The sequence below is a fragment of the Theropithecus gelada genome, chromosome 11 (genome assembly GCF_003255815.1).
Source record: "Theropithecus gelada isolate Dixy chromosome 11, Tgel_1.0, whole genome shotgun sequence".
NCBI classification, from domain to species: Eukaryota; Metazoa; Chordata; class Mammalia; order Primates; family Cercopithecidae; genus Theropithecus; species Theropithecus gelada.
Window position 1 is genome coordinate 97,632,282 of NC_037679.1, and position 26,613 is coordinate 97,658,894.

At 45.6% G+C, this 26,613-nt stretch overlaps 2 protein-coding genes across 8 annotated transcripts in view; one reads left to right on the forward strand and one right to left on the reverse strand.

The window, feature by feature from the left end:
- LPCAT3 (lysophosphatidylcholine acyltransferase 3) overlaps positions 1–21,136 on the forward strand; it is a 42,225-nt gene extending 21,089 nt beyond the window's left edge. Inside the window, exons 2-13 of one of the 4 annotated variants that reach the window (XM_025403805.1) lie at positions 13,545–13,652; positions 14,305–14,411; positions 15,477–15,570; positions 15,739–15,776; positions 16,188–16,366; positions 17,767–17,875; positions 18,641–18,727; positions 18,823–18,989; positions 19,577–19,724; positions 19,797–19,955; positions 20,058–20,186; positions 20,431–21,136. In XM_025403805.1, coding sequence (XP_025259590.1) covers positions 13,545–13,652; positions 14,305–14,411; positions 15,477–15,570; positions 15,739–15,776; positions 16,188–16,366; positions 17,767–17,875; positions 18,641–18,727; positions 18,823–18,989; positions 19,577–19,724; positions 19,797–19,955; positions 20,058–20,174 — 1,313 coding nt within the window. In that variant the 3' untranslated portion in view covers positions 20,175–20,186; positions 20,431–21,136. Of the gene's footprint in view, positions 1–13,544; positions 13,653–14,304; positions 14,412–15,476; positions 15,571–15,738; positions 15,777–16,187; positions 16,367–17,766; positions 17,876–18,640; positions 18,728–18,822; positions 18,990–19,576 lie in introns of all 4 variants that reach the window. The other 3 variants (XM_025403804.1, XM_025403803.1, XM_025403806.1) reach the window with 3 other exon arrangements.
- EMG1 (EMG1, N1-specific pseudouridine methyltransferase) lies at positions 936–26,609 on the reverse strand. 4 transcript variants are annotated; one of them, XR_003121945.1, is made up of 8 exons: positions 26,299–26,609; positions 22,901–23,002; positions 22,648–22,789; positions 22,187–22,245; positions 21,959–22,108; positions 9,501–9,557; positions 8,964–9,165; positions 936–1,106 (listed from the first exon to the last, which is right to left on the reverse strand). XR_003121945.1 is itself a non-coding variant. In XM_025403819.1 (6 exons), exons 1-6 carry the CDS (start codon positions 26,464–26,466, stop codon positions 14,080–14,082), a joined length of 627 nt encoding a protein of 208 aa, XP_025259604.1. In that variant the 5' UTR covers positions 26,467–26,571; the 3' UTR covers positions 13,647–14,079. The 4 variants fall into 4 exon arrangements, 3 of the variants coding, with proteins under 3 accessions (XP_025259604.1, XP_025259603.1, XP_025259606.1); XM_025403819.1 differs by lacking the exons at positions 936–1,106; positions 8,964–9,165; positions 9,501–9,557 and adding an exon at positions 13,647–14,085 and having other exon boundaries at positions 26,299–26,571; XM_025403818.1 differs by lacking the exons at positions 936–1,106; positions 8,964–9,165; positions 9,501–9,557 and adding an exon at positions 21,361–21,642.
- Positions 26,610–26,613: the final 4 nt, after the last annotated feature.

Here is a 26,613-nt window from a genome sequence, read left to right on the forward strand (position 1 = left end):
ATCTGCCATAAGCACTTAAAACACACCTTCAATAGACATTAAAAAGCACACACACGGCCAAACACAGCAGCTCACACCTGTAATCCCAACACTTTTCGAGGCTGAGGTGGGAGGATTGCTTGAGCCCAGGAGTTCAAGATCAGCCTGGGCAATATAGCAAGACGCTATCTCTACAAAACATTTAAAAATTATCTGGACATGGTGGCACGCTCCTGTGGTCTCAGCTACTCAGAGGTCTGAGATGGGAAGATCACTTGAACCCAGGAGGTCAAGACTGCAGTGAGCCATGACTGCACCACTGCACTCCAGCCTGTGTGACAGAGCAAGACCCTGCCTCAAAACACACACACTGACTAGGCATGGTGCTCATGCCCAGCACTTTAGGAGGCTGAGGCAGGTGGATCACTTGAGGTCAGGAGTTCAAGACCAGCCTGGCCAACATGGTGAAACCCTATTCTACTAAAAATACAAAAATCAGCCATGTGGCCAGGCACGGTGGCTCTTGCCTGTAATCCCAGCACTTTGGGAAGCCGAGGCAGGAGGATCACCTGCGGTCAGGAGTTCGAGACCAGCCTGACCAACACGGTGAAACCCTGTCTCTACTAAAAATACAAAATTAGCCAGGCGTGGTGGCACATGCCTGTAATCCCAGCTACTCGGGAGGCTGAGGCAGGAGAATCGCTTGAATCCAGGAGGCAGAGGTTGTGGTGAGCTGAGATCACGCCATTGCACTCCAGCCTGGGCAGCAAGAGCGAAACTCCGTCTCAAAAAAAAAAAAAAAATTCAGCCATGCGTGGTGACACACAGTTGTAATCCCATCTACTTGGGAGGCTGAGGCAGGAGAATCACTTGAACCTGGGAGGCAGAGTGCAGTGACCCAAGATTGCACCACTGCACTCCAGCCTGGGCAACAGAGTGAAACTGTGTCTTGAAAAACACACACACACACAAACACAATTTGCTGTCGTTTTGGGGGCATGGTGGCACATACCTGTAGTCCTAGCTACTTGGGAGGCTAAGGCAGGAGGATCACTTGAATCCAGGAAGTTGAAACTGCCGTGAGCTGTGATTGTGCTGCTGTACTGCCTGTGCAACAGAGTGAGATACTGTCTCAAGAAAATAAAAAAATAAAGAAATAAAAACCAAGGTTTAGATGGCAACTTTAAAATGTGAAAGGAGGATATATAGTTTTTCAAAATTCTTCTAGGAGCTGTGCCAGCAAAAAGGTTTGAAGACATGAAGCCATTATATCAGTGGCGTAAACATCTTTAATTTGTCCTTTTCCTTATCCTACACCTGGTCAATTGATTTTTTTTCCCCATTTATCAATTTCAGACTCTGCTTGGTTTTTCACTTTCCCATCCATTTTGTTACAATATTTTCCCCTCTTGAAATTAGTCCAGTCTCTTGGAGTGAATGCCCCATGCTCTTTCCTACCTCTGTGTCTTTACTACATTATCCTCCCTTGGAATGCCGTCATCTCCTCTGTTCAAGAACTACTCCTCCCGACTACTATGGTCGAGATTGATTTCTCTTTAACCTCTGCAACATTGGCTATTCCATACAGTTAGCACTTAGCATAGAACATCATCGTTTGATTTTGCTCCTTTAAGAACAGAAAGCACCTCTTAAAATTCTACCATATTCTCTCTAATGCCTAATGCAATGCTAACCACATAATGGGTGCTTAATAAATACTGTATTGACTGCCTTGAGTACAGAGCACTTGTTCACTCATTCCTTCGGCCATTCAGCTAATACTTTTTGAGAAATATCGTGTACCAGGAACTGTACTCGGCACTGGGGTATGGTAGGGACTAAAGTAGATGACAATCCCTGCTTTAAAAGACTGAAAAGTAAAATATATGGTATGTCAAAAGGTAGTAAGTACTGAGAGGAAAAATAGAAAAAGCAAGAAAGAAGAACAAGAAGTGTGTGATGGGGGAGGGCTACAGGGTGGGGAGGGGTAGTGTTGTATACAGTTCTAGATAAGATAGTTAGGGAAGTCCTCACTGTTATCAGTGAGGACTTATGGTGACATTTTACAAAGGACCTGAGGTGTAGGAAGGACTTGAGCTTATCTGTGGAAAGAGCCTTCCAGGCAAGGAATTTATCATGTGAAGCCACCAAGGCTGGACCTGCCTAAATTCCAGGAAGGGAGGGCTTTGGGGCTGGAGCCGAAGGGTGGAGGCCAGATTGAGAGGTGAGTCAGAGGACAGTGGGGCCCGGGCAAAGGGACAGAACCTGCGGGTGCTGGCTGCACTCAGGCTTTTGATCTGAGTGAGAATGGAGGCCTTGAAAGGGCTTTGAGCAGAGGAGTGACCTGCTGACTTAAGTGGAATAGAACCCTCTAGATGCTTCATTAAGGCTAGACTGAAGGGAGGCAAAGGCAGAAAGGGTGAGATTGATCAGGAGGCAACTATATAATGATAATACATTGAATATAATAATGGCATTAATAATGATAATAATCCAGAGATAGTGGCAACTCGGACCAGGGGAAGCAGTAGAGGTGGAGAGAAGTGATCAGATTTTGGATTTATTTTGAAGGTAGAACAGACAGGATTGCTGACTCTGTTGAGTAGTCAGCTGGGAGCTATTGATGGGTTCTGAGCAGGAGCTGAAGGAATATGACCCCAGACTGCTGGGAAGACTTGGTACAGGCAGAGATCAGGTAGGAGGCCATTGCAAGGATTTAAGGGTGAGATCCCTAAGAGTTATTTTATGGCTAGATACAGAGAACCAATATGAAGAAGGAAAATACTTTTTTTTTTTTTTGAGATGGAGTCTGGCTCTGTTGCCCAGGCTGGAGTACAGTGGGATGATCTCGGTTCACTGCAACCTCCGCCTCCTGGGTTCAAGCAATTCTCCTGCCTCAGCCTCCTGAGTAGCTGGAATTACAGGCATGCACCACCACGCCCAGCTAATTTTTGTATTTTTAGTAGAGATGGGGTTTCACCATGTTGGTCAGGCTGGTCTCGAACTCTTGACCTGGTGATCCACCTGCCTTGGCCTCCCAAAGTGCTGGGATTACAGGCGTGGAACCACCACGCCTGGGCAGGAAAACACATTTTTTAATGTTGTGTGACCTGGAGAATGGTACCACTGTTAATTTTTTTTAAAAACCCAGAGAAGTCTGATTTAGGGAGAAATTTATGCCTTAGTTATACAAAGTTTGAGATGGTAATGAAATATCAAATTAAAACTGTCCTGTAAGGAAGTAGGAAATGTGGAACTGAAACTTAAAGAAGTTAGAACTAAAGATGTGGATCTGTCTTTGGCATAAAGATTATATTAAGTTACTTGAGAGTAGATGAGTTTCCAAGAAGCAGTGTAGCAAGACTAGTGAAGGGCCAAGGACTGGATCCTGGAGGTCAGCAACATCTAGGAGCCAGAAAAAATGCCTTCGGTGAAAGAGACAGAAAGTTGGGTCTATTCAAATTGTAGTCAGCCAACCCATGCCAGAAGTAAGCACAGAAAGTAAGGGTGAACATTGGCCAAGCACAGTGACTGATGCCTGTAATCCCAAAGTGTTGGGAGGCCAAGGCGGGCAGATTGCTCGAGCTCAGGAGTTCGAGACCAGCCTGGGCAACATGGTGAAACTCCAGCTCTACAAGAAATTAGCCAGTCCTGTGTACACCTGTAGTCCCAGCTACTAGGGAGGCTCAGGTGGGAGGATCGCTTGAACCTAGAAAGTTGAGGCTGCAGTGAGCTGTGAGCATGCCACTGCACTCCAGTGTGGGCGACAGACTGGTGACTCATGCCTGTAATCCTAGCACTTTGGGAAGCCAAGGCAGGTGGATCACTTGAGGTCAGGAGTTCGAGATTAGCCTGGCCAACATGGAGAAACCCCATCTCTACTGAAAATACAAAAATTAGCTGGGCATGGTGGTGCACACCTGTAATCCCAGCTCCTCAGGAGGCTGAGACAGGAGAATCACTTGAACTTGGGAAGCGGAGGTTGCAGTGAGCCAAGATCATGCCACTGTACTTCAGCCTGGACAACAGAGAGAGACTCTGTCTCAAAAAAAAAAAAAAGAAAGAAAGAAAGAAAAAGATTCCAGGAGATCCATTCCTAGGTATATACCCAAGAAAATTAAAAACATACAAATATATGTTCACACAAAAACTTGTACATGGGCTCATACCTGTAATTTCAGCACTCTGGGAGGCCAAAGCAGGAGGATCATTTGAGGCCAGGAGTTCAAGACCAGCCTAGGCAACATAGTGAGACCCTGTCTCTGCAAAATGCATGAATGTTTGTAGCAGTATTCTTCATAATGCCTGAAAAGTGGAAACAACCCAATTGTTCGTCAACTGATGATGAATGGGTAGATCATATGCAGAGCATCCAGGCTGGGCGTAGTGGCTCATGCCTGCAATCCTAGCACTTTGGGAAGCTGAGGTGGACAGATCACTTGAGCTCAGGAATTCAAGACCAGCCTGAGCAACATAGTGAGACCTTGTCTATAAAAAAGTTTTTAAATGTTAAAAAAAAGAAAAAAAAATGCAGAGTATCCATACAAAGGAATATTATTCAGCCATAAAAAGGAATGAAGTGCTGATACATGCTACAACATGGATGAACCTTGAAAACATGCTAGGTGAAATGAGCCAGACACAAAAGTCTACATATTGCATGACTCCATTTATATGAAACACCTAGAATAGGCAAATCTATAGAGACATAAAGTAGATTAATGGTTGCCAGGCTCTGAGAGTTAAGAGAGAATGGGAGATGACTGCCAACGTGTATGGGGTTTCTACTTGAGGTGATGAAGATATTCTAAAATTAGATAGATAGTAGGGATAGTTTCACAACCTTTTTTTTTTTTTCCTTTTGAGTCGGAGTCTTGCTCTGTTGCCAGGCACAATCTCAGCTCACTGCAATCTCTGCCTCCTGGGTTCAAGCAATTCTCCTGCCTCAGCCTCCGAAGTAGCTGGGATTACAGGCGCGCACCACCACGCCCGGCTAATTTTTTGTATTTTAGTAGAGACAGGGTTTCACCATGTTGGCCAGGATGGTCTTGATCTCCTGACCTCGTGATCTGCCCGCCTCGGGCTCCCAAAGTGCTGGGATTATAGGCATGAGCCACCACACCCGGCCACAACCTTTTGAATATACTGAAAAACATTACATTTTACACTTTGAAGGGTGAATTTTATGGTAAATTATATCTCAGTAGAAAAAAATCCAGGAAACTGTATATAGTCAGCCCTCCGTATTTGTGGGTTCCACATTCATGGATTCTAAACTAATAATACAATAATAAAAATATAAATAAAAAACAATATACTATATAGCAGCTATTTTCAATAGCATTTACATTATATTAGGTATTATGAGTAATCCAGAGATGATTTAAAGTGTATGTGAAGATATGTATAGGTTACATGCAATACTACACCATATTATATAAGGGACTTGAGCATCTGTGGTGTTTGCTGGGAGTGCTAGAACCAATCCTTCATGGATACCAAGAGATAACTGTATTCAAAACTAATGAAACCAGTGAAAGAGAAGTTTCAGTAAGAATGAAAACACAGCAGGGCTGTCAAGGAAACTAGGGAGGAAGGAAAGACTACTGGATTTGGGTATTAGAAGATAAAATATTCAAACAAAACATCATTCCATATTAGCATGCAGTCCACAGACTACTCCTAAAAGTTCTGAGACCTCTTTAAGGAATCTCTTTGGGGTAAAAATTATTTTCATGATACTACTAAGATGTATTTGTCTTTTCACTGTGTTAACACTTGCACTGATGTTGCAAAATGGTGGTGGTGAAACTGCTGGCGCCTTATCACAAAGCAAGACATTGGCACCAAACTGTACTGATCGCTGCATTCTTTACTGCCATGCACTCACAACCAAAACAGCCAGTTTCACTTAAGAATCCTTGATGAAGTGGTAAATTTTTTCTGGTTTTTTTTGAGTCAGGGTCTCACCCAGGCTGGAGTGCAGTGGGGCCATCACAGTTCACTGCCACCTCAATACTTCCTGGGCTCAGGTGATCCTACCTCAGCCTCCTGAGTAGCTGAGGCTACAGGTGTGCACCACCACACCTGGCTAATTTTTTTTTTTTTTTTTTTTTTAGAGTTGGGGTTTCACCTTGTGGCCCAGGCTACATATTGTTAATTTTATCAAATGTCAGTCCTTGAATAAATCTTTTTCTTCTTTTAAACTGGTATACACCACCACACCTGGCTAATTTTTGTATTTTTAGTAGAGACGGGGTTTCACCATGTTGGCCAGGCTGGTCTGGAACTCCTGACCTCAAGTGATCCACCCGTCTTGGCCTCCCAAAGTGCTGGGAGGCATGGGTCACCATGCCTGGTCCTGAGTACATCTTTTTAACCTTGTTTGAAGAAATAGGAAATATGCATTAACCACTTCTGCTGCACACTGGTAGAGTACAGTGGTTGTCACAAGGAAAAGCATTTGGGCGATTATTTGAGTTGCATATTGATTTAGCAGCTGCTTTTTTCACTGGCCACCATTTTTACTTGAAAGAATGATGGACAAACTATGGTTTTATTTAGATTTAGGCATCTGGCAGACAGTCTTTTGAAACTGTATGAAGTGAGCCTGTCACTTCAAGGTAAACAAATGACAATATTTGTAGCCAGTGATAAAATCTACACTTTCAAGTAAAAATTAGAATTTTGGAAAACTTGTATCCACTCCCATGAGCTTGACCACTTGCCAGTATATAAGGACTTTTCTGCTGAAATCAATGGTGAAATTTAAGGAATATGATTTTTTGATATGTATTCTAATGAAATATGTCAGTATTTAGAAGATCTGCCTAACAACAGTGAACCAGTATTTTCCAGTGACCCATGTGTGATGTTACAAAGTCATGCATGGTACAATATCCATTCAAAGTGCAAGAGAAGCCAATGGATTTTATTATAACAAAAGTTCCTAACTGTTAAGATACTACTACTTGTCAAGTTTTGATGTAGTGCTAAAGAATGTCCAAAATTATCTGAAAATGCAGATACTTTCTCTGTCTGTGTAAAGCCAGATTTTCTTCGTATTATTTTAACCAAACTAACATATTACAACAGATTAAATGCAGAAGCAGATTTGAGAATCCAGCCATCTTCCATTAAGTCAGACAGAGGCCATAAATTTATGAAAATGTAAAACAATGCTATTCTTCTCATTAGATGGCTTTATTTCTTTGATTGTGTTGGGAAATATAGTGGTTTTCATTTAAAGTGTGTTATTTATATTAATGTGTAGTAGTTTTACTGTTAATATTTTTACTGAATCATATCTTTTACTTTTTTTTTTAGTTTTATTTTCTTTCTTTTTTTTTTCTTTTTTTTTTTTTTTTTGTTATGGAGTCTCGCTCTGTTGCCTAGCCTGGAGCACAGTGGTGTGATCTCAGCTCACTGCAACCCCTGCCTCCTGGGTTCAAGCGATTCTTCTGCCTCAGCCTCCCAAGTAGCTGGGATCACAGGCGCCTGCCACCATGTCTGGCTGATTTTTGTCTTTTTAGTAGAGACAGGGTTTCACCATGTTGGCCAGGCTGGTCTCAAACTCCTGACCTCAAGTGACCCACCCACCTCGGCCTCCCAAAGTATTGGGATTACAGGCGTGAGCCACCACACCTGGCCTTTAGTCTTATTTTCTAACACAGTAGACATTGATATGTAGTTCTCACATTAACAAAAGTTGTTTGGGGCGCTCAATTTATTTTAATTTTTATTTTTTGAGACAGAGCCTCAAAAAAAACCAACTTTGTTGCCCAGGCAGGAGTGCAATGGCATCATCATAGCTCGTTGTCGCTTCTGTCTCCCCAGACTCAGGTGATCCTCCTGCCTCAGCCTCTCAAGTAGCTGGGACTACAGGCATGCGCCACCCACCCCACCCAGCTATTTTTTTTTATTATTTTTTGTAGAGACAGAGTCTTGTTTTGTTGCCCAGGCTGGTCTCAAACTCCTGGGTTCAAGTGATTCTCCCGTCTCAGCCTCCCAAAGCGCTGGGATTACAGGCGTGAGCCACCACTCCCAACCAGATTTACCAGACTTAATGGAAAGAGCCCATTTCTGTTTCTTCAGATGAAACCTCGCAACTTTAGGATTAATAAGTAATCTCAACAACTATTGTTCAGGAAATAAGAAAACGTTCCCGCTAGAAATGCAGGTTGTGATAGATCTGGTCCCTGACACAAACAGCACTTGGAACTGAGTGAAGTCCAGAGACTGAAGAATATAGTTCTATCCACTCCCTGTGCTTGACTACAACCCCTGAAGAGGTCTGGTGCAAATTAAATGTATCCCAGCAGCTGCTTGAAAGACCACAGCATTTTGAATGCCCCTAGCATTAGGGCTTATAGAGCTCCCATTCTAGTAGAAGAGCCTCAGGTTTGGAGTGTACTAAACGTCATCATCCTTCATCTGCTAATAAGTTTCTGAAGGCCCTGCTTTACACAAACAATCAAAAAGAAGGAACAGTTACAGAGCTGCCAAACAAGTTCTTACAAACCTCTGGTCTGTTACAAACCCATCTGGTGCTAATAAAGGCAAGGCATCAACCCCAATCTCCAAGCCGAGAATTTTATCCTCAGGACCGAGTACTGCGACCTGCATCCGGATGTTAGTGGGGCTGTCAAAACCGTGTGTCGTGCTGCTAAAAGTGGAGGTCCTTCCCACTCAGACCCACAGAAGCCAACTCTGATGAGTGGGAGGGTGAGCAGGAGGGGCTTCGGTCATTTTTCATAGATTCTTCAGGTAACTGTAGCCACCATATTAAGCATTGGCTCCCATAAAAAAGCATTAAGGCCCAGAAACCTCTTGTAGGGTCACACCCTCCCTAAAAACAGCACATCCCTGAAGTGGTGGCTGGGCAGCCAGGCTCCAAAGCCTGCTGAGCTGAGCTGAGCGGCAGCCAAGAGCAAGGTTTGGTGTTTACACACTCAAAATCAGCCTGGGTTGTCACAGCAACTCACCCCAGCACAGTTCTTCCTTCTCCACGGCGGCTTCCTTCCAGGCTTTGCTGTTCTCTGTCACCGTCTTAATGTTCCTGGTAACCTGGCCTGCTGCATTCTTTTTATTTTTCTCCCAATTCCTCCACCTTCTTGTCATGTGTTTGCTAGTGTGCAATACTTCACCTGTTTGGAACTCAACAACGTCCCCTCCCGCAAAACGCACCTGAAAGCAAGAAATAGCACACAAGACCTCTCAGTGGCCAGAACAGATGTTACCAGGCCTGTGCACTAAGTCCATAAGGAAAGCACCCAAGCCCCCTGCTTTTGTCTTAAAATCTTTTTTTTTACACCTTTAAAATAAGGTTATGGTTTTTAAGGCCTGCAGTAAATTGGGAGTAGGGAGAGGAACTATTGCCAGGCACCCCGGAAGTTCAAGAGGTGACTATTAATCCCAGAGTAGCAAGGAAAGGGACAGACAGGCTATAAGAAGTGGACACAAGAACTCAGAACTCAGGACAGTGTAGGCCTTATTAGAGTCAGGCAGACAATTTCACATACCTCAGAACGTCATAAAGCGATCATGACATTACTCTGGAATAGCTATGATCCAGACACCTAGAAAATGTTAAACTAGATTCAAGTTAAAGAGGCAGAGTAGTATGTGTAGTGTTTTTTAATTTCAAGCATTCCAAATGGTTAAGGGTTTTCATGCTTATCTTTAATAAACTTAGACATCTAGAACTTATGAGTGCTCTAGATAATTATCTACTCTTTTATATTTTTATTTATACCCCATTACTTAAAAAAAAAAAGTAAAAATAAAGCAAAAGATTGAAGACATTGACTTTTAGTCTATATAGTATCTAGTTCCTGGCTCTAGTTCTTAGCAATATTTGCTGCTAACCTGGTGTTCTATCTCTGCCAAATTTCTGCCCGTATGAAATATATGAGACTTGATCCTATTTTCTTGCTCATTCATCTGCCTGAAAGGATCATAGACTTCTCCACCTCCCTTGAGCTAGTGATCCTATATCCCATCATCTCAGTCAGCTAGAAAATGAACCATCACATGCCACCTCCTCCCAGTTACATGCTCCCTAAACAGAATACCTGGCATATAGCAGGCATTTACTAAACACTTGGTCAATGAATACATGAGCCGGTAATCCACAAGATATCGGTAGAATTAACTACAGTTGACCCTTGAACAGCACAGGGCCTATGGGAGCCCACCGCTTGTACAGTCAAAAATCCTCATAACATTTTATTTATTTATTTATTTTGAGACAGAAAAAAAAAATTGCCCAAGCTGGAGTGCAGTGGCGTGATCTCAGCTCACTGCCACCTCTGCCTCCCGGGGTCAAGCAGTTCTGCCTCAGCTTCCCAAGTAGCTGGGATTACAGGCACCTGCCACCATGCCTGACTAATTTGTATTTTTACTAGAGACGGGGCTTCACCATGTTGGCCAGGCTTGTCTCAAACTCCTGACCTCAGGTGATCCACCCTCCTAAGCCTCCCAAAGTAGGGGATTACAGGTGTGAGCTGCCGCACCCGGCCCACACGTATAACGTTTTGTTTTTTTGTGTTTTTTTTGAGACAGAGTCTCGCTCTGTCACCAGGCTGGAGTGCAGTGACTCAGTCTCAGCTCACTGCAACCTCCGTCTCCCGGGGTCAAGTGATTCCCCTGCCTCAGCCTCTTGAGTAGCTGGGACTACAGATGCGCACCACCATGCCCAGCTAATTTTTTGTATTTTAGTAGAGAGAGAATTTCACCGTGTTAGCCAGGATGGTCTCGATCTCCTGACCTCGTGATCCGCCTGCTTCGGCCTCCCAAAGTGCTGGGATTACAGGCATGAGCCACCGCACCCGGCCACATAAAACTTTTGATTCTCCAAAAACTTAGCTACTAATAGAAGACTTACTAATAGCATAAACAAGTTAACGTGTATTTTGTATGTCATTTGTATTATATATGTATTTCTTACCATGAAGTAAACTGTAGAAAAGAAAATGTTATTAAGAAAATCATAAGCAAGAGAAAATATGTTTACTCTTCACTCAGTGGAAGTGGATCGGCATAAAGGTCTTCCTCCTCATGATCTTCAGGTTGAGCAGGCAAAGAGGAGGAGAAAGGAAGGGTTGCCATCTCAGCAGTGGCAGAGGCAGAAGGAAGTCTAAGGGGAGCCATGCTGTTCAAAATTGTGTTGATCAAGGGTCAACTATACTTGCATGAAGCTATAAATTTAATTAAGAGCCTAGCCCATTATGGGAACAGCAATAAAAAAAAAAAAAACACCAGTTTGGGAACAGCAATTAAAAAAAAAAACACCAGTTAGCCAGGCGTGGTGGCTCACACATGTAATCCTAGCACTTTGGGAGGCCAAGGCAGGTGGATCACCTGAGGTCAGGTGTTTGAGACCAGGCTGGCCAACATGGTGAAACACCGTCTCTACTAAAAATACAAAACTTGCTGGGCATGGTGATGGGCACCTGTAATCCCAGCTACTTGGGAGGCTGAAGCAGGAGAATCGCTTGAACCCAGGGGCCGGAGGTTGCAGTGAGCCAAGATCGTGCCATTGCACTCCAGCCTGGGTAAAGACAGCTAAACTCCATCTCAAAAAAAAAACACCAGTTGGTCCTGGCACCAAGAAGATCAAATGGTGGATATGCTGTTATATGGGAAAAGTAGGACACACATCAGTACAGTTTGTTTTGAGACAGTCTTGCTCTGTCGCCCAGGCTGGAGTGCGGTGGCGCCATCTCAGCTCACTGCAAGCTCCACCTCCCAGGTTCATGCCATTCTTCTGCCTCAGCCTCCCAAGTAGCTGGGACTATAGGTGCCCACCACCACGCCCGGCTAATGGTTTTTGGGGTTTTTTTTGTTTTTTTGTGTGTGTGCTTTGTGTGTGTGTGTGTATTTTTAGTAGAGACGGGGTTTCACCGTGTTAGCCAGGATGGTCTCGATCTCCTGACCTCGTGATCCATTCATCTCGCCCTCCCATAGTGCTGGGATTACAGGCATGAGCCACCACGCCCAGACTTTTTTTTCTTTAATGTATGGGGGAATAATTACTAGAAGGACAGAAACCAACATATAATATGATTGTGCATTTACTTATTTAACAAATAATTGAGCAATTTATTTCTGTATGATACTATTCTAAGCATTTTAGAGTTAACCAAACTCACAGTAAACTGTATTGCCAATGATAAAACTGCACTTACATAATTTTAAAGCAAGAATCGCAGCAATTCATCAGGCACAGTGGCTCATGCCTGTAATCCCAACACTTTGGGAGACCAAGGCAGGAGGATTCCTTGAGCCCAGGAGTTCAAGGCCAGCCTGGGCAACATAGTGAGACCTCATGTCCACAAAAATTACAAAATAGCCAGGCATGGTGGCAAGCACCTCTGGTCCCAGCTACTCAGGAGGCTGAAGTTAGAGAATCACTTGAGCCCGGGAAGTCAAGGCTGCAGTGAGCTATGATCATGCCACTGCACTCCAGCCTGGGTGACAGAGCAAGACCCTGTCTCAAAATAAATAAAAATAAAAGCAAGAATTGCAGAAAGTATAAACCATGACCAACTCAAGAGAATAATCAATGAAAGAATAGGCAGAATGTCTTTCCAAAAAGCAGTTGGGAGATTCCCATCCTCCACATACGCACTAGTGCAGTGGGAATGTTGCCCAGCGTGGCAGCCAGACCTCTAGATAGAACACTGAAGGTGAGTCTGCAGTAAAGCCACGGAATATGCTAATTTTAGTTTAGGAATACCAAATGGTATTGACCGCTTTTAATTCAATAAGCAACCCTTGGCCGTGTATAGTCAGTTCATGACCCATCAGGAGATCTTCTGTGGTTCAGTCATGGCCTTTGGACTATACTCTGAATCGTGGCTTTAGAAGACATTTTTCCAGTATACTTAAATGAATTTTATAACTTGATTGATGCCCAGATTACAGACTGTGAGGAGTATCTCCACATATCTTGTAACTGCTATATGCAGTCAGCAATTCCAGTATTTAGCCTGATAATTAATTTATATTTGTCCTCATAATCTGATAATATTGTGCTAGCAAGATAGATCACAAAGTGTAAATGAGTGTTTCTGGAGCATAGATGGGTACCCTCAAATCTCTGTATCTTGTTTTTTAATAGAGACGGGGTTTCGCTATGTTGCTCAGGCTGGTGTCGAACTCTTTGGCTCAAGCAATCCCCTTGCCTCAGCCTCCCAGAGTGCTGGGATTACAAGTGGGAGCCACCATGCCTAGCTTCCTTGTATCATTTTTTTTAATTCAAGTAAGAGAAAATGTCTGGCAATAGTTCATAAGCTGTAATGAAACCTAGTCTTAGGACCCAGCTTTATATTGCCTCAATCAAATATTAATATCTTCAGTTCAAAATTTCCATTTACAAAAAAACTTTTGGTTCTTGGGATACTGTTATTGCCTTCTCTGTTGCCATCCATATAATGTATGTTGTTTTTTTTTTTTCTCTCTCTCTCTCTCCCTCTGGGCTGCGTTTCATGCCAGATAAACTTCCAAACCAAATTGGGATGGCACCAGGCACAAATAACACTCTTATCTTTTTCTCCATCTAGGTTACCCCTTTGCTTTGTTTTATCGGCATTACCTTTTCTACAAGGAGAGCTACCTCATCCACCTCTACCATACCTTTACAGGCCTCTCAATTGCTTATTTTAACTTCGGTGAGTAAACTAAGTTAGTAGTGACACTGCAGTTAGAGGGAACCTGGAAGGAACAGACTTGAATGGAATTTCCTTGAGAGAATCTAATAGGTAGGGAAGTTATAATGCTCCTGCTTGCAAAGAGGGTTGTATGGACAGGAACACAGCTTAACTTTTCCTTTTTGTCTTTTGTGTACATTCCTCTGTCAGATAAAAACATTTTGAGGGTGGTTACCCTTGCCAGACCCCATCAACAAAGAATCCTCAGTTTCTCTCTGCTGTGGATGTAACTGAATGAGCCAGGCAATCTCCACTTAGATTCATTCTTCACTTCAGACATTCAAAAATACAGTAACAAGCTGGGCGTGGTGGCACTTGCCCAGGAATTCAAGGCTGCAGTGAGCTATGATTGAGCTACTGCACTCAAGCCTGGACAACAGAGCAAGTCTCATCTCTAAAAAAACAAACAAAAAAAGAAAAGAAATACAGTAACACCCTAATAATCCTTTTTATTTATACAACTAATTTCCATCCTCTCCTCCAAAACATGAGGTTATTCTGAAAAAAAGATCCTGATGCCAACATTTTTTCTTTGTATATTATGTTGTGATTGGAAGTCTCAGGACAGGTGGGAGTGTAAAAACCAGGCTATGTTCTCTCTTCTTGCATCCAGGAAACCAGCTCTACCACTCCCTGCTATGTATTGTGCTTCAGTTCCTCATCCTTCGACTAATGGGCCGTACGATCACTGCCGTCCTCACTACCTTTTGCTTCCAGATGGTAAACGTCTTTCCCTTAGCAACTGAGGCTACAGCTGACACCAGTTCAGGGGACAGGGGTAGGCAGGAGAAATTAGCAGACCTAATTTCTAACCCCTCTCACAGCACTTAGCAGTATGACTTCAGGTAGGTGGCTTATCACAGGTGTTCCATCCACAGAGTGTAATGGTAACTCTTTGCTTGCCTCAAGGAAGGGCTACCAGCTAACCCTTTGCATACTGTACCATTAGGCTCTTTGGTTTAGCCCACTATCCAGGAGGAGAGTCACTTCAAGGCAAGATAGAAAAGCAACTTAGAATGAGTCAAAGAACCTAAGCCTAGGCCAGGCACAGTGGCTCACACCTGTAATTCCAGCACCTTGGGAGACCAAGGCAGGCAGATTACTTGAGCCCAGAAGTTTAAGACTAACCCGGGCAACATGGTGAAACCCCATCTCTACAAAAAAAATATAAAAATTAGCCCTCCAGTCCAGGCGTGGTGGCTCAAGCCTGTAATCCCAGCACTTTGGGAGGCCGAGACAGGCGGATCACGATGTCAGGAGATTGAGACCATCCTGGCTAACACGGTGAAACCCCATCTCTACTAAAAATACAAAAAACTAGCTGGGCGAGGTGGCGGGCGCCTGTAGTCCCAGCTACTCGGGAGGCTGAGGCAGGAGAATGGCGTAAACCCGGGAGGCGGAGCTTGCAGTGAGCTGAGATCCGGCCACTGCACTCCAGCCTGGGCAACAGAGTGAGACTCCGTCTCAAAAAAAAAAAAAAAAAAAAAAAATTAGCCCTCCAGCCTGGGCAACATGGTGAAACAAAAATAATTAAAACTTAGCCGGGTGAGGTGGCATGCACCTGTGGTCTCAGCATCTAAATTCTCATCTCAGTTTAGCCCTCATTTTGCCGAGAAGCCTTGAGCAACACTCTTCCCGTTATAGGTTTTCAGCACATTTGTAGGAATTTATTAAGGCTTTTAATGATGGGATGAGGAGAAAGGAAAAAGGAAAGAGAACATTGAATTTCAGAGCAGGGAGAAGAAATAGTAGTGATGCTGGAATACATACTTCTGCCTCTCCTAGGCCTACCTTCTGGCTGGATATTATTACACAGCCACCGGCAACTACGATATCAAGTGGACAATGCCACATTGTGTTCTGACTTTGAAGCTGATTGGTGAGTGATGGTCACTGCCTGCCTTCCTTACATGTAGGTACCTCCCCCATCTCGCTAAAAACTTCCTCGGCACCCCTCCGCCATACACTCCTGGCTGCACTCAGTCTACAGGCCACATCCTCAGTGTCCTCTCCCATCACCCTACCCACCCGTTCTCTCTCTGCTCAGGTTTGGCTGTTGACTACTTTGACGGAGGGAAAGATCAGGTAAGTACCCGTTCATCAGCAGAGAGGTTCAAGACTTAATGAAAGGGAAGAAAAAGGTTGTTAACAAAGACTGAACCCAAATTCCAGAGCAGAGCCTCTCCCTCATTCCCCAGCCTGTGCAATCTCCCTTTCAGATAGCACTGAGCAAGGATCAACAAACCTAATTTGCCCAGGATCCAGCTCTTGCACAAAGTCCAGAGATCAATGCCAGCAAGGCATTTGCTACAGCAGCAACAGCCAGCTATGCACACACATACGCATTTCCACAAGAAGCAACTATTTGTCATCCCCCAAAGAGAAGGCTATTTGAAGAACCCCAGTCAGTGGGGCACACGGGTGGGGAACACTCAAACTGGCTCTTGTGGGGAGATTCAAGGCTATCCTGAACCATGCATTCTCTTCTTGGCATAGAATTCCTTGTCCTCTGAGCAACAGAAATATGCCATACGGGGTGTTCCTTCCCTGCTGGAAGTTGCTGGTTTCTCCTACTTCTATGGGGCCTTCTTGGTAGGGCCCCAATTCTCAATGAATCACTACATGAAGCTGGTGCAGGGAGAGCTGACTGACATACCAGGAAAGATACCAAACAGGTAATCGCCCCTCTTGGTCCAGATGTTCATGTAGGTATTGCACTCACTCTGAAGTGACTCTTCTGAAAGCTGCATTCTCCAACATGACCCTGGCGTAGAGACCTGTGTCATGCAGGCCCTGGACTGTTGTAATGGATACTCTGTGCCAGGAGTGGGCCCTTTTTAGTTTAGGGTTCTTCCAGCTATCCATTCTGACACTGGTACAAACATAAAAATCCACATTTATGCCACAGGATTTTGTCTGAACCAGTCACATTTCTGCCTTTAAAGCCTATTTTCACATATATATGAAATATATTTATGATTGATAGGTAGGTAGGTAGGTAGAGGCTGGGCACAGTGGTTTCACCTCTGTAATCCCAGCACTTTGAGAGGCTGAGGTGGGAGGATCGCTTGAGCCCAGGAGTTCTAGACCAGCCTGGCAACGTAGACTCTGTCTCTACAAAAAAATACAAAAATTAGCAGGCATAGTGGCATGTGTCTGTAGTCTCAGCTACGTAGGAGGCCGAAGTAGGAGGATTGCTTGAGCCCAGGGGAGGTGGGTCAAGGCTGCAGTGAGCTTTGATCACACCACTGCACTCCATTCTGGGCGACATAGCCAAATCCTGTCTCAAAAATACTTATTTATCAGTAGGAAATGTAGGAGGGCACAGTGGCTCATGCCTGTAATCCCAACGCTCTGGGAGGCCAAAACAGGAGGATCACTGGAGGCCAGGAGTTCAAGCCCAGCCTGGGCAACATAGTGAGACCCCATCTCTACCAAAAAAAAATTATCCAGGCAAGGTGGTACATGCCTATAGTCCTAGCTACTCAGGTGGTCAAGACAGGAGGATCACTTGAGCCCAAGAGTTCAAGGCCACAGTGAGCAATGACTATGCCTCTGTACTCTAGCCTGAGTGGCAGAGCAAGACCCTGTCTCTAGAAAATAAAAATTAAAAAGGTAAAAAAAAAAAAAAAAAAAGTTTTATTGCCAAAAGAATTCCTTCACTGAGAACTTGTCCATCCTGTGTTTCAGCATCAATTCAACCAAGAAATGAAGGAGCAGATTCAAAGTGGTTATTTTTATTGTCTTACCTCCACTGGGTTTTCAGTCCCAATGGAGACTGTGAAACCTGGCAAGACCTTGAGATCAGTAGCATCCCTGAGGGGTAAACACAAGACTGGTCCACTGTCTGCTGCCCTGACTTTCCCACAACTCTTAGAGGTTTGCAGTCCCCATTCCTCATAGCCAGCCATAGAAATCTTTCCCTGAAACAGGAAACACTGGGTAGCAGAGCTTCTCATCCCATTCCAGGTAGACAACCACACCCCTAAAAACTCCTCTCCATAACTGAAGGTCAGAGGGTGAAGGGAATAGTCTGTGCTCTCTATGACCAGGAACTTCACTCGTTCCTTTCCAGCACCATTCCTGCTCTCAAGCGCCTGAGTCTGGGCCTTTTCTACCTAGTGGGCTACACACTGCTCAGCCCCCACATCACAGAAGACTATCTCCTCACTGAAGACTATGACGTGAGTGTCTACTAAAGCAGAAGCAGCATGACCGCACCAGAGCTAGAAAATGGACAGGCAAGGATCCCTATAGATAGTAGAGAAGTAGGAAATATCACCTATAAATGCTCTAGATCTGTGAGTTGGTGTCAGTGCCAGCCAGGCCGGGACACATTCACTGGCCACCACTGAACGACCTTCGTGGGCACAGGGCTGTGCCAGCTGCACATTTAGCACCCCTTGCCTTCTCTAGGAGCCACTCCTAGCTTGCCTTATCACATCCACGTGACCCCTCAGAGCACAGCAGCTTCTGATTCTCCAGCCTATTTTCTTCTCTTGACTGATACATTTGGGCGCTTCTAGGGAATTCAGAAACCAAGGGAAGCGGGAAGTGCTGGCTTTTGCTCCTGCCCAGCTGAAAAACTTGAAAACAGTTCAGTAATTCTGGGCAGGTTTCTCTCCTTAAATTTAAATCCAATATGGGCCCCTCCGTACTTAACATTCCAAATGCTCATTCCAAAAACTTTGCCAACGAAGGCAAACAGGAGTGAAACACAATGCTGCCCTTGGGGCTCTCCAAGGGAAAGGTGAATGAATATTCTCCAGGCCCTCTGCTTCTTCCTCTCTGCCTGTTGTGAAGGCAATCAGGCCAGACTATTGGGGACATCTGGCAGCAGGCCTTAGGCAGGTATGAAGTAGCCAGCCACAAGTGTGAAAAGGAAGAGTGCTAAGAAAAACTGCCTAGTCATGCCATATCCCTAATGCACTGTGCTTTCTTCTCTCAAGAACCACCCCTTCTGGTTCCGCTGCATGTACATGCTGATCTGGGGCAAGTTTGTCCTGTACAAATACGTCACCTGTTGGCTGGTCACAGTAAGTAGAAAAGTTGAAACCGGGTCCTATTTAGACGAGCCATGGAGGCCAGTGTGGGGGGTGGCAAGAGCCCTAACTGAGCTATTCCCTCTCAGGAAGGAGTATGCATTTTGACGGGCCTGGGCTTCAATGGCTTTGAAGAAAAGGGCAAGGCAAAGTGGGATGCCTGTGCCAACATGAAGGTGTGGCTCTTTGAAACAAACCCCCGCTTCACTGGCACCATTGCCTCATTCAACATCAACACCAACGCCTGGGTGGCCCGGTGAGCTGCTGGTGGGGAGCCTGGACCCTGGTTCCTTCCTTCCACTGTCTTCCCAGATTGGAGGGCAGGGGTGTACCATGTTCACCCTTATGCGTCTTTCCCACCTGGGCAGAACCCCCTGTCACTCACACAGACTTTGATCCCCACCTATACCCCCCAAAAAAAACCATTCCTGTCATTTGAAAAAAAGGCAAGATACAAAAGTGCGTTGAGACCTGGGTGTTACTCCAGCTCTGCCAATGGACTTATGTCCTCCACTGCCCTGTTTATAAACAGCTTGACTTGTTTGTCCCCACCACTAGAGTGTGGGCAGCTTGAGTGTCTGGTTCACCACTGATCTCGGCATCAGCACTCAGTCACTGCTGCTGAACCAAGTGACTCGTGCGCACACGGTCTCCAGCTCCGCCTTGGGTCTGCTTTCCATCTCTAAAATTAATCAGTCAGCACTGCCTCCTGTACCCTCTGGGGGCTACTCGTGGGAGCCCACCAGCACTCCACTCCAATCCTCAGGGTGAGGACCCAGAGGCAGGTGGCGGGATGCAAGGACCAGTCAGTTTGAGGGTCGCCCCACCCACCCTTTTCTCCAGCTACTTCTTCAAACGACTCAAGTTCCTTGGAAATAAAGAACTCTCTCAGGGTCTCTCGTTGCTATTCCTGGCCCTCTGGCATGGCCTGCACTCAGGATACCTGGTCTGCTTCCAGATGGAATTCCTCATTGTTATTGTGGAAAGACAGGTAGGCCTCCAGGGTGGGGGTGAAGGGGGATATGAGGGACAAGATGCTGATGAGCTCCTCCTCCCTCCCCAGGCTGCCAGGCTCATTCAACAGAGCCCCACCCTGAGCAACCTGGCCGCCATTACTGCCCTCCAGCCCTTCTACTATTTGGTGCAACAGACCATCCACTGGCTCTTCATGGGTTACTCCATGACTGCCTTCTGCCTCTTCACGTGGGATAAATGGCTTAAGGCAAGTGAAGGCCTGCTTATGAGACTGGGAGGGACTCACTGCAACCTCGGGCAGCGAGGGATGCTCCATGCCTGTCTACCTCAGTGGCCTCTCTCTCCACAGGTGTATAAATCCATCTATTTCCTTGGCCACGTCTTCTTCTTGAGCCTACTATTCATATTGCCTTATGTTCACAAAGCAATGGTGCCAAGGAAAGAGAAGTTAAAGAAGATGGAATGATCCATCTCCCTGGTAAGTGAATACAGCTAAGCTAAAACCACCACCAGGTTACAGAATAGAGCAACAGACTGGGGAAAAAAAATAGTAGTAGAAATCTGGGGTGAATTCCAAGGATTAGCCTGGCTACTAAGGGACACAGTATGGGCAATGACTGCTGTGACTTACTGAGGCATGCTAGGAAACATCTGGAAGGGCTACAGACCAGGAAGTAGGGGAGTAACTAACCAGCCTTCCAATCACATATCTTGTCTTGCAGGTGGCCTATGCAGGACTGGTGCAGAAACTACTTATCTCCCTTTTCATAGCACTCCTTTGCCCCAGAGCACAGAGAATGGAAAAGCCAGGGAGGTGGAAGATCGATGCTTCCAGTTGTGCCTCTGCTGCCAGCCAAGTCTTCATTTGGGGCCAAAGGGGAAGCTTTTTTTTTGAAGAAGGAGTCTTGCTCTGTCACCCACGCTGGAATGCAGTGGCGCGATCTCAGCTCACCACAACCTCCACCTCCCGGGTTCAAGTGATTTTCCTGCCTCAGCCTCCCAAGTAGCTGGGAATACAGGCGTGCCACCACGCCCAGCTAATTTTTGTATTTTCAGTAGAAACGGGGTTTCACCACGTTGGCCAGGCTGGTCTCGAACTCCTGACCTCAAGTGATCCGCCCGCCTCCGCCTCCCAAAGTGCTGGGATTACAGGCGTGAGCCACCATGCCTGGCCCAAAGGGGAAACTCTTGTGGGAGGAGCAGAGGGGTCCACATCTCCCCTCTGGCTCCCCCATGCACATTGCCTTATCTCTCCCCATCTAGCCAGGAATCTATTGTTTTTCTTCTGCCAAGTTACTATGATTGTGTATGTGCCGCTACCACCACCCCCCCCATGGGGGGGTGGAGAGGGGTGCGAGGCCCTGCCTGCTCCACTTTTTCTACCTTGGAACTGTATTAGATAAAATCACTTGTTTGTTCAGTTTTTCACCACCAGCATTCCTGACTGCTGTCTTTCACAGTTCTTCTCCACCCTTGCCATGGCTGATTATCAGGGTTCTCTCCTTTAGCGCACAGGAATCTAGGAGCTAACGCCTGCCTTCAAAGCATGGAACCAAACTGTAAACTCTGTAACCTCGTATCTGTTCCTGAAGTCCCAGAGGAACAAACAGTTTTACACCATTAGATACTTTAGGAACCCCAAAACAACCAGGTTTGCAAGAACAGTATTCATAGGATAAACAAATAGCAAATGTACAGCCTTGGCTTCCCCAAACTCCACAGTCTCAGTGCAGAAAGATCCTCTTCCAGCAGTCGGCTCAGACCAGGGTCAAAGGATGCGACCTCAACAGTTTCTGGTTTCAGAACAGGTTCTACTACTGTCAGATGACCCCCCATACTTCCTCAAAGGCTGTGGTAAGTTTTGCACAGGTGAGGGCAGCAGAAAGGGGATAGTTGCTGATGGACACCATCTTCTCTGTATACTCCACACTGACCTAAGAAGAGAACAGTTTTGTCAGCCAACTCTCACTCAGTAGCTGTTTCAACCCTTCTTTAGGTCAGGAAAACTATGGCTGAGCTAGTATTTCAGCTGTGCTGTTTAATATCAAATTCCTACAAAGGATGAAGAAGGTCCTAACTGTGACTATTACAAATATGGCAGCAGTCCTCAAAGGATGTGCACTGGGGCAGGGTGTGAAACTGTCATGTGTCTTTAGCTCATTGTAAGCATTGTTAAAATGCCTACTGCTCTGGGAATTCTATACTAAGTTCAGCTCTACCAAGAACCTCAGGGTTGAGCCCAGACCTTACCTTGCCATGGGCAAAGGCCCCTACCACAAAAACGATAGGATCACTGTTGGGCACCAGCTCACGCACATCACTGACAACCGGGATGGAAAAAGAAGTGCCAACTTTCATACATCCAACTGGAAAGTGATCTGATACTGGATTCTTAATTACCTAAAGTAAAAAAGAGAAAAGTCAGCCCCAGAAACATTCCCAGAACCAACCTTCAACTAGTAGGTTTCAATACCTCACCTTCAAGAGCTTCTGGGGGCCATCAGCTGCTCGAACACTGAGCTTGTGTAAAAGTTGAACTAGAAGGGGGAAAAAGAGTTCAGAGGTAAATGGAGACCATCGTCCTTCTCTGTCCAGTCATTATCTAACAAGGAAAACCCCATAGGTAAGATGAGTTCCCTGTGGGCTCTATATCCAGACTGGACTCCTGAAATGTTAGGAACGAACAGTTGCCAAGCATATGGCTAGCTGTACAGTGATAGGTTCAGACTCCCTCTTTCACTCAGCCAGGAAGCTACTGCAAGAACAAGAGAGTGGAGTTTCCACAAACAGAAAAATAATAGGAGTCCTTGTCCTGGTATTAATCATGTTGTTCTCCCATCTCCTCGCTTAAAAATCCGACATTTAGTTCTCCCTTTTCCTCTTCCTCCCTTCTTCCCTACAGACAAGTTCATTCTGAACTTTGTTCTAAGGCTTCTTACCCATGAGGCCACAAAAGCGGTCAAAGGTTCTGGGAATTCGGGTCTGGGGATTCACTTCAATCAGAACATTCTTCTGTGTATGGATATAAACCTGTAGCAAGCCAGCTCGGTTCAGGGGACTATCCATCAGCATCAGCAAACTCTGAGCAAAGCAGAAACCACGGCATGGTTAAGGCTGAAGAGAGGCAGCACTCAGCTGCCAACCCTTCCAAACAGAGGCTCAAAGGGTTGTGAGCACTGTCCCTGGAGTTACCTGGTGGGCGATGTCTGGCCGCACTTCCCCAGGGTCCCGTCCATTCTTCAACAATATAGACTTGTGCTTGTCACAGTTGAGTAGCTCATATGTCTTCCCTACCTGAAGAACAGGGAACATGACCAAAGAACAGCATTACCTAGCCCACCACCACCAGCAGCTGCATCTGGAAACCTGTTAGGCAAATTATCAGGCCCACCCTAGACCTACTAAACCAAAAACACAGGAGGTGGAGCCCAGCAAGCCCTTCAGGAGATTACTGTGCAGCCATATTTGCACTCCCCAGTAAATGGTCTTGGAAACAGGAGAAAGGGCACAACCTGTGACTTCACATTACCTACCAATACACTGGATTTAATTTAAAAACCTGTGGCTAGCCGGGCGCGGTGGCTCAAGCCTGTAATCCCAGCACTTTGGGAGGCTGAGACGGGCGGATCACGAGGTCAGGAGATCGAGACCATCCTGGCTAACACGGTGAAACCCCGTCTCTACTTAAAATACAAAAAACTTGGCCGGGCGAGGTGGCGGCGCCTGTAGTCCCAGCTACTCGGGAGGCTGAGGCAGGAGAATGGCGTGAACCCGGGAGGCGGAGCTTGCAGTGAGCGGAGATCGCGCCACTGTACTCCAGCCTGGGTGACAGAGCGAGACTCCGTCTCAAAAAAAAAATAAATAAATAAAAAATAAATTAAAAAAAAAACCTGTGGCTGTTAGGCAAGGCCAATGAGACATCCTGGAACTAGGCAGGAGTTAGTAGTTAGTGAGCAAGGCTGAATGCTTTATCACAGGAGCAGTATGTATGTACTATGCAAAACATACCATCACTACCATCAGTTTGCGTACACCAAACATGCACTAAGTGAAGAGCTGCAAATCTGAACAAGAAGAAATGTGAAAATTCTAATGATGCAGGAGGCAGCTGAATCAAAGAAAACGCAGAAGTAAAATGAAGAGGGGTTATTCCCAGTTTTAAGACTGGCATGGGGACAGGTGCGGTGGCTCACGGCTGTAATCCCAGCACTCTAGGAGGCCAAGGAAGGCAAATCACTTAAGGTCAGGAGTTCAAGACCAGCCTGGGCAACATGGCAAAACCCCATCTCTACTAAAAATACAAAAACTAGCTGGGTGTGGTGGCATATGCCTGTAGTCTTAGCTACTTGGGAGGCTAAGGTGGGAGGATGGCTTGAGCCTGGGAGATGGAGGTTGCAGTGAGCCAAGATTACACCACTTTACTCCAGCCTGGGTGACAGAGCAAGACCCTGTCTCAAAAAAGAAAAAAAAAGATTGGCATGAGCAGAGGTACAGTTAGAATCAAGAAAAAGTAGCTAGGTGTGGTGGCTCATGCCTGTGATCCCAACAAGTTAGGAGGCCGAGGCGGGAGGATCACTTGAGCCCAGGAATTTGAGACCGGCCTGGGCAACATGGTGGGGCCCTGTCTCACCAAAAAAAAAAAAACAGGTGCAGTGGCATTTGCTGGCAGTCCCTGCTACTCAGGAGGATGAGGTGGGAGGACTGCTTGAGCCAGGGAGGTAGAGGCTGCAGTGAGCCATCACACCACTGCACTCTGTTGCCTGGGCAACAGAGCGAGACCCTGTCTCAAAAAAGAAACAAAAAAGTGGAAACGAAGAAAGGAAATTTTGAGGAAAATTGGGAGCTGGGACACTGAAGGGCAGTGATTATATATGAAGCTGCTTTGTAAACCACAAAATCCTAATGTATCGAGCACAAAGCCAAAAATAATTCTGGAGTAAGAAGGGCAGGATGGGAATGACTGACAGACACTATCCTAACAACTCTGTGTACACTGAAAAAGACATCAGAAGTTTGATGATAAAGAAGTGGACTACATCTGTAGCAGCTAAAAGAAATAATTCCAAGTTGCAATTTGGAGTCCCAAGGAGCATTAGGGTGGTCAGTAAAAAGCCTAAAAACAAACTGTTATATACAAATACAGGTTTTGGAAGGCTAAGTTTTTATGTATCACTAGAATGTTTGTATATGTCTAGCAACATTCTTGAGATACATGGCTCCAAAAAGTCTGCGAAAAAAGGGATACAGATTTTGAAATTGAATAGTTGAAGTAGCAATGTCACAGAGTAAGCACAAAGAAAGAACAAATGACGAAGAACTAAGTCCATGAGACATCCTTAGTTATAGAAGAAAAAACCTTCTTGAATGAATAATAGTTTCAACCCATTAGTAGGATATAACCATGTTTTCTATTCCTTTAATAGATTACAGGTGCAGGCCAGTAATCCCAGCTACTCTGGAGGCTGAGGCAGGAGAATCGATTGAACCCGGGAGGTGGAGGCTGCAGTAAGCCAAGATCATGCCACTGCACTCCAGCCTGGGAGAGACTGAGGCTCTGTTTCGCGCGCACACACACACACACACACACGCACACACACACACACACAAAGTGTATTTAGAACGAAGACTAAAATCCTGGTCTGACTTCTAAACCCATGCAATTTCTCCTGGGCCTACTCATTGAATTATTTCTAAAGGGTAAGAGAAAGGAGGAAGAACATTGCCCAAGGCTTTAAGATAGAGAATTGCTGGTTCTATTTATTACATGTGGAGAAAGACATGAATGATAGATAAAAATGCAGACGTAAAAGTGTTAAACAATAACCTGGTCTGGACAGTGTTTCCAGGTGGATATTAGAGAGAGGTGACTATGGACACTAATGAATTGAAACATGAAGCCCTTACAAAAAGGGAGGGCAGACTAGGCTACATAACTACCTTTCTCATCCGCCCAGTAACTTGTCTTGGGATGTGGAATGATGCAACAAACGAAACTTTCCTCTCCTTAGACTACTGTATCACAGAATCCTGGTAAACCAGTTAGAAGCAAAGAGGTGAGGGCTGGAATGGCATTCAAGAAGAGCAAAAGAAAATGAGTACTACCGGCTGGGCACGGTGCCTCACGCCTGTAATCCCAGCACTTTGGGAGGCCGAGGCGGGCGGATCACTTGAGGTCATCAGGAGTTCGAGACCAGCCTGGCCAACATAGTGAAACCCCATCTCTACTAAAAAAACCCAAAAAATTAGCCGGGCATGGTGGCGCGTGCCTGTAGTCCCAACGACTCGAGAGGCTGATTCAGGAGAATTGTTTGAACCCGGGAGGCAGAGGTTGCAGTGAGTCGAGATCGCGCCACTGCACTCCAGCCTGGGCACCAGAGCGAAACGCCATCTCAAAAAAAAAAAAAAAGAAAAAGAAAAATGAGCACTACCATCCCAGGATGTCAGATCAACGCACAGCCAACCAACCCATCTTCCTTCAAAAGCATCTTTCACCCCTCTCTGCTTTCTCCATACACTCTGAGCCCCTCACCCTCATTCCACGGATCCCAGTCTATTGATTTACTACTTATCCACTTCCTGTCCCAAACTACCTTGACTGTCTCCAGACTGGCCCCTTCCAGCACCACAATAAGCCTACGGCCTCCGATCTTGTTTCCTGCCCCTAGTCGGGGCCGCTTGGGTGGCACAGCATCCCACTCCTGTGCCTGCTCCCCACCGCTTCGTTCACGAGGCTTGAATCCACCACTGGGCGCGGCCATCTTGCAACCAGGCCGGAAGTTGCGCTAACGCTCTTAAATGAGAACAGGGAGGCTTCTAATCACAAATTTCCTTCCGGCTGCCATTTTGAAAGCGGGCTTGTAAATGGCGATGACTTGCCGTCTTGCGCTGCCCTCCCTGGGAGGGCA

Bases quoted from the DNA above. Each gene is read 5' to 3' on its own strand.
- EMG1 (XM_025403818.1), bottom strand. From the start codon at position 26,466: ATGGCCGCGCCCAGTGGTGGATTCAAGCCTCGTGAACGAAGCGGTGGG. The intron at 22,790-22,900 runs GTAACTCCAGGG...TGCTTTGCTCAG, and splicing joins GGCCAGACATCGCCCACCAG to AGTTTGCTGATGCTGATGGA. The intron at 22,109-22,186 runs GTGAGGTATTGA...TTTTTACTTTAG, and splicing joins GCCCCCAGAAGCTCTTGAAG to GTAATTAAGAATCCAGTATC.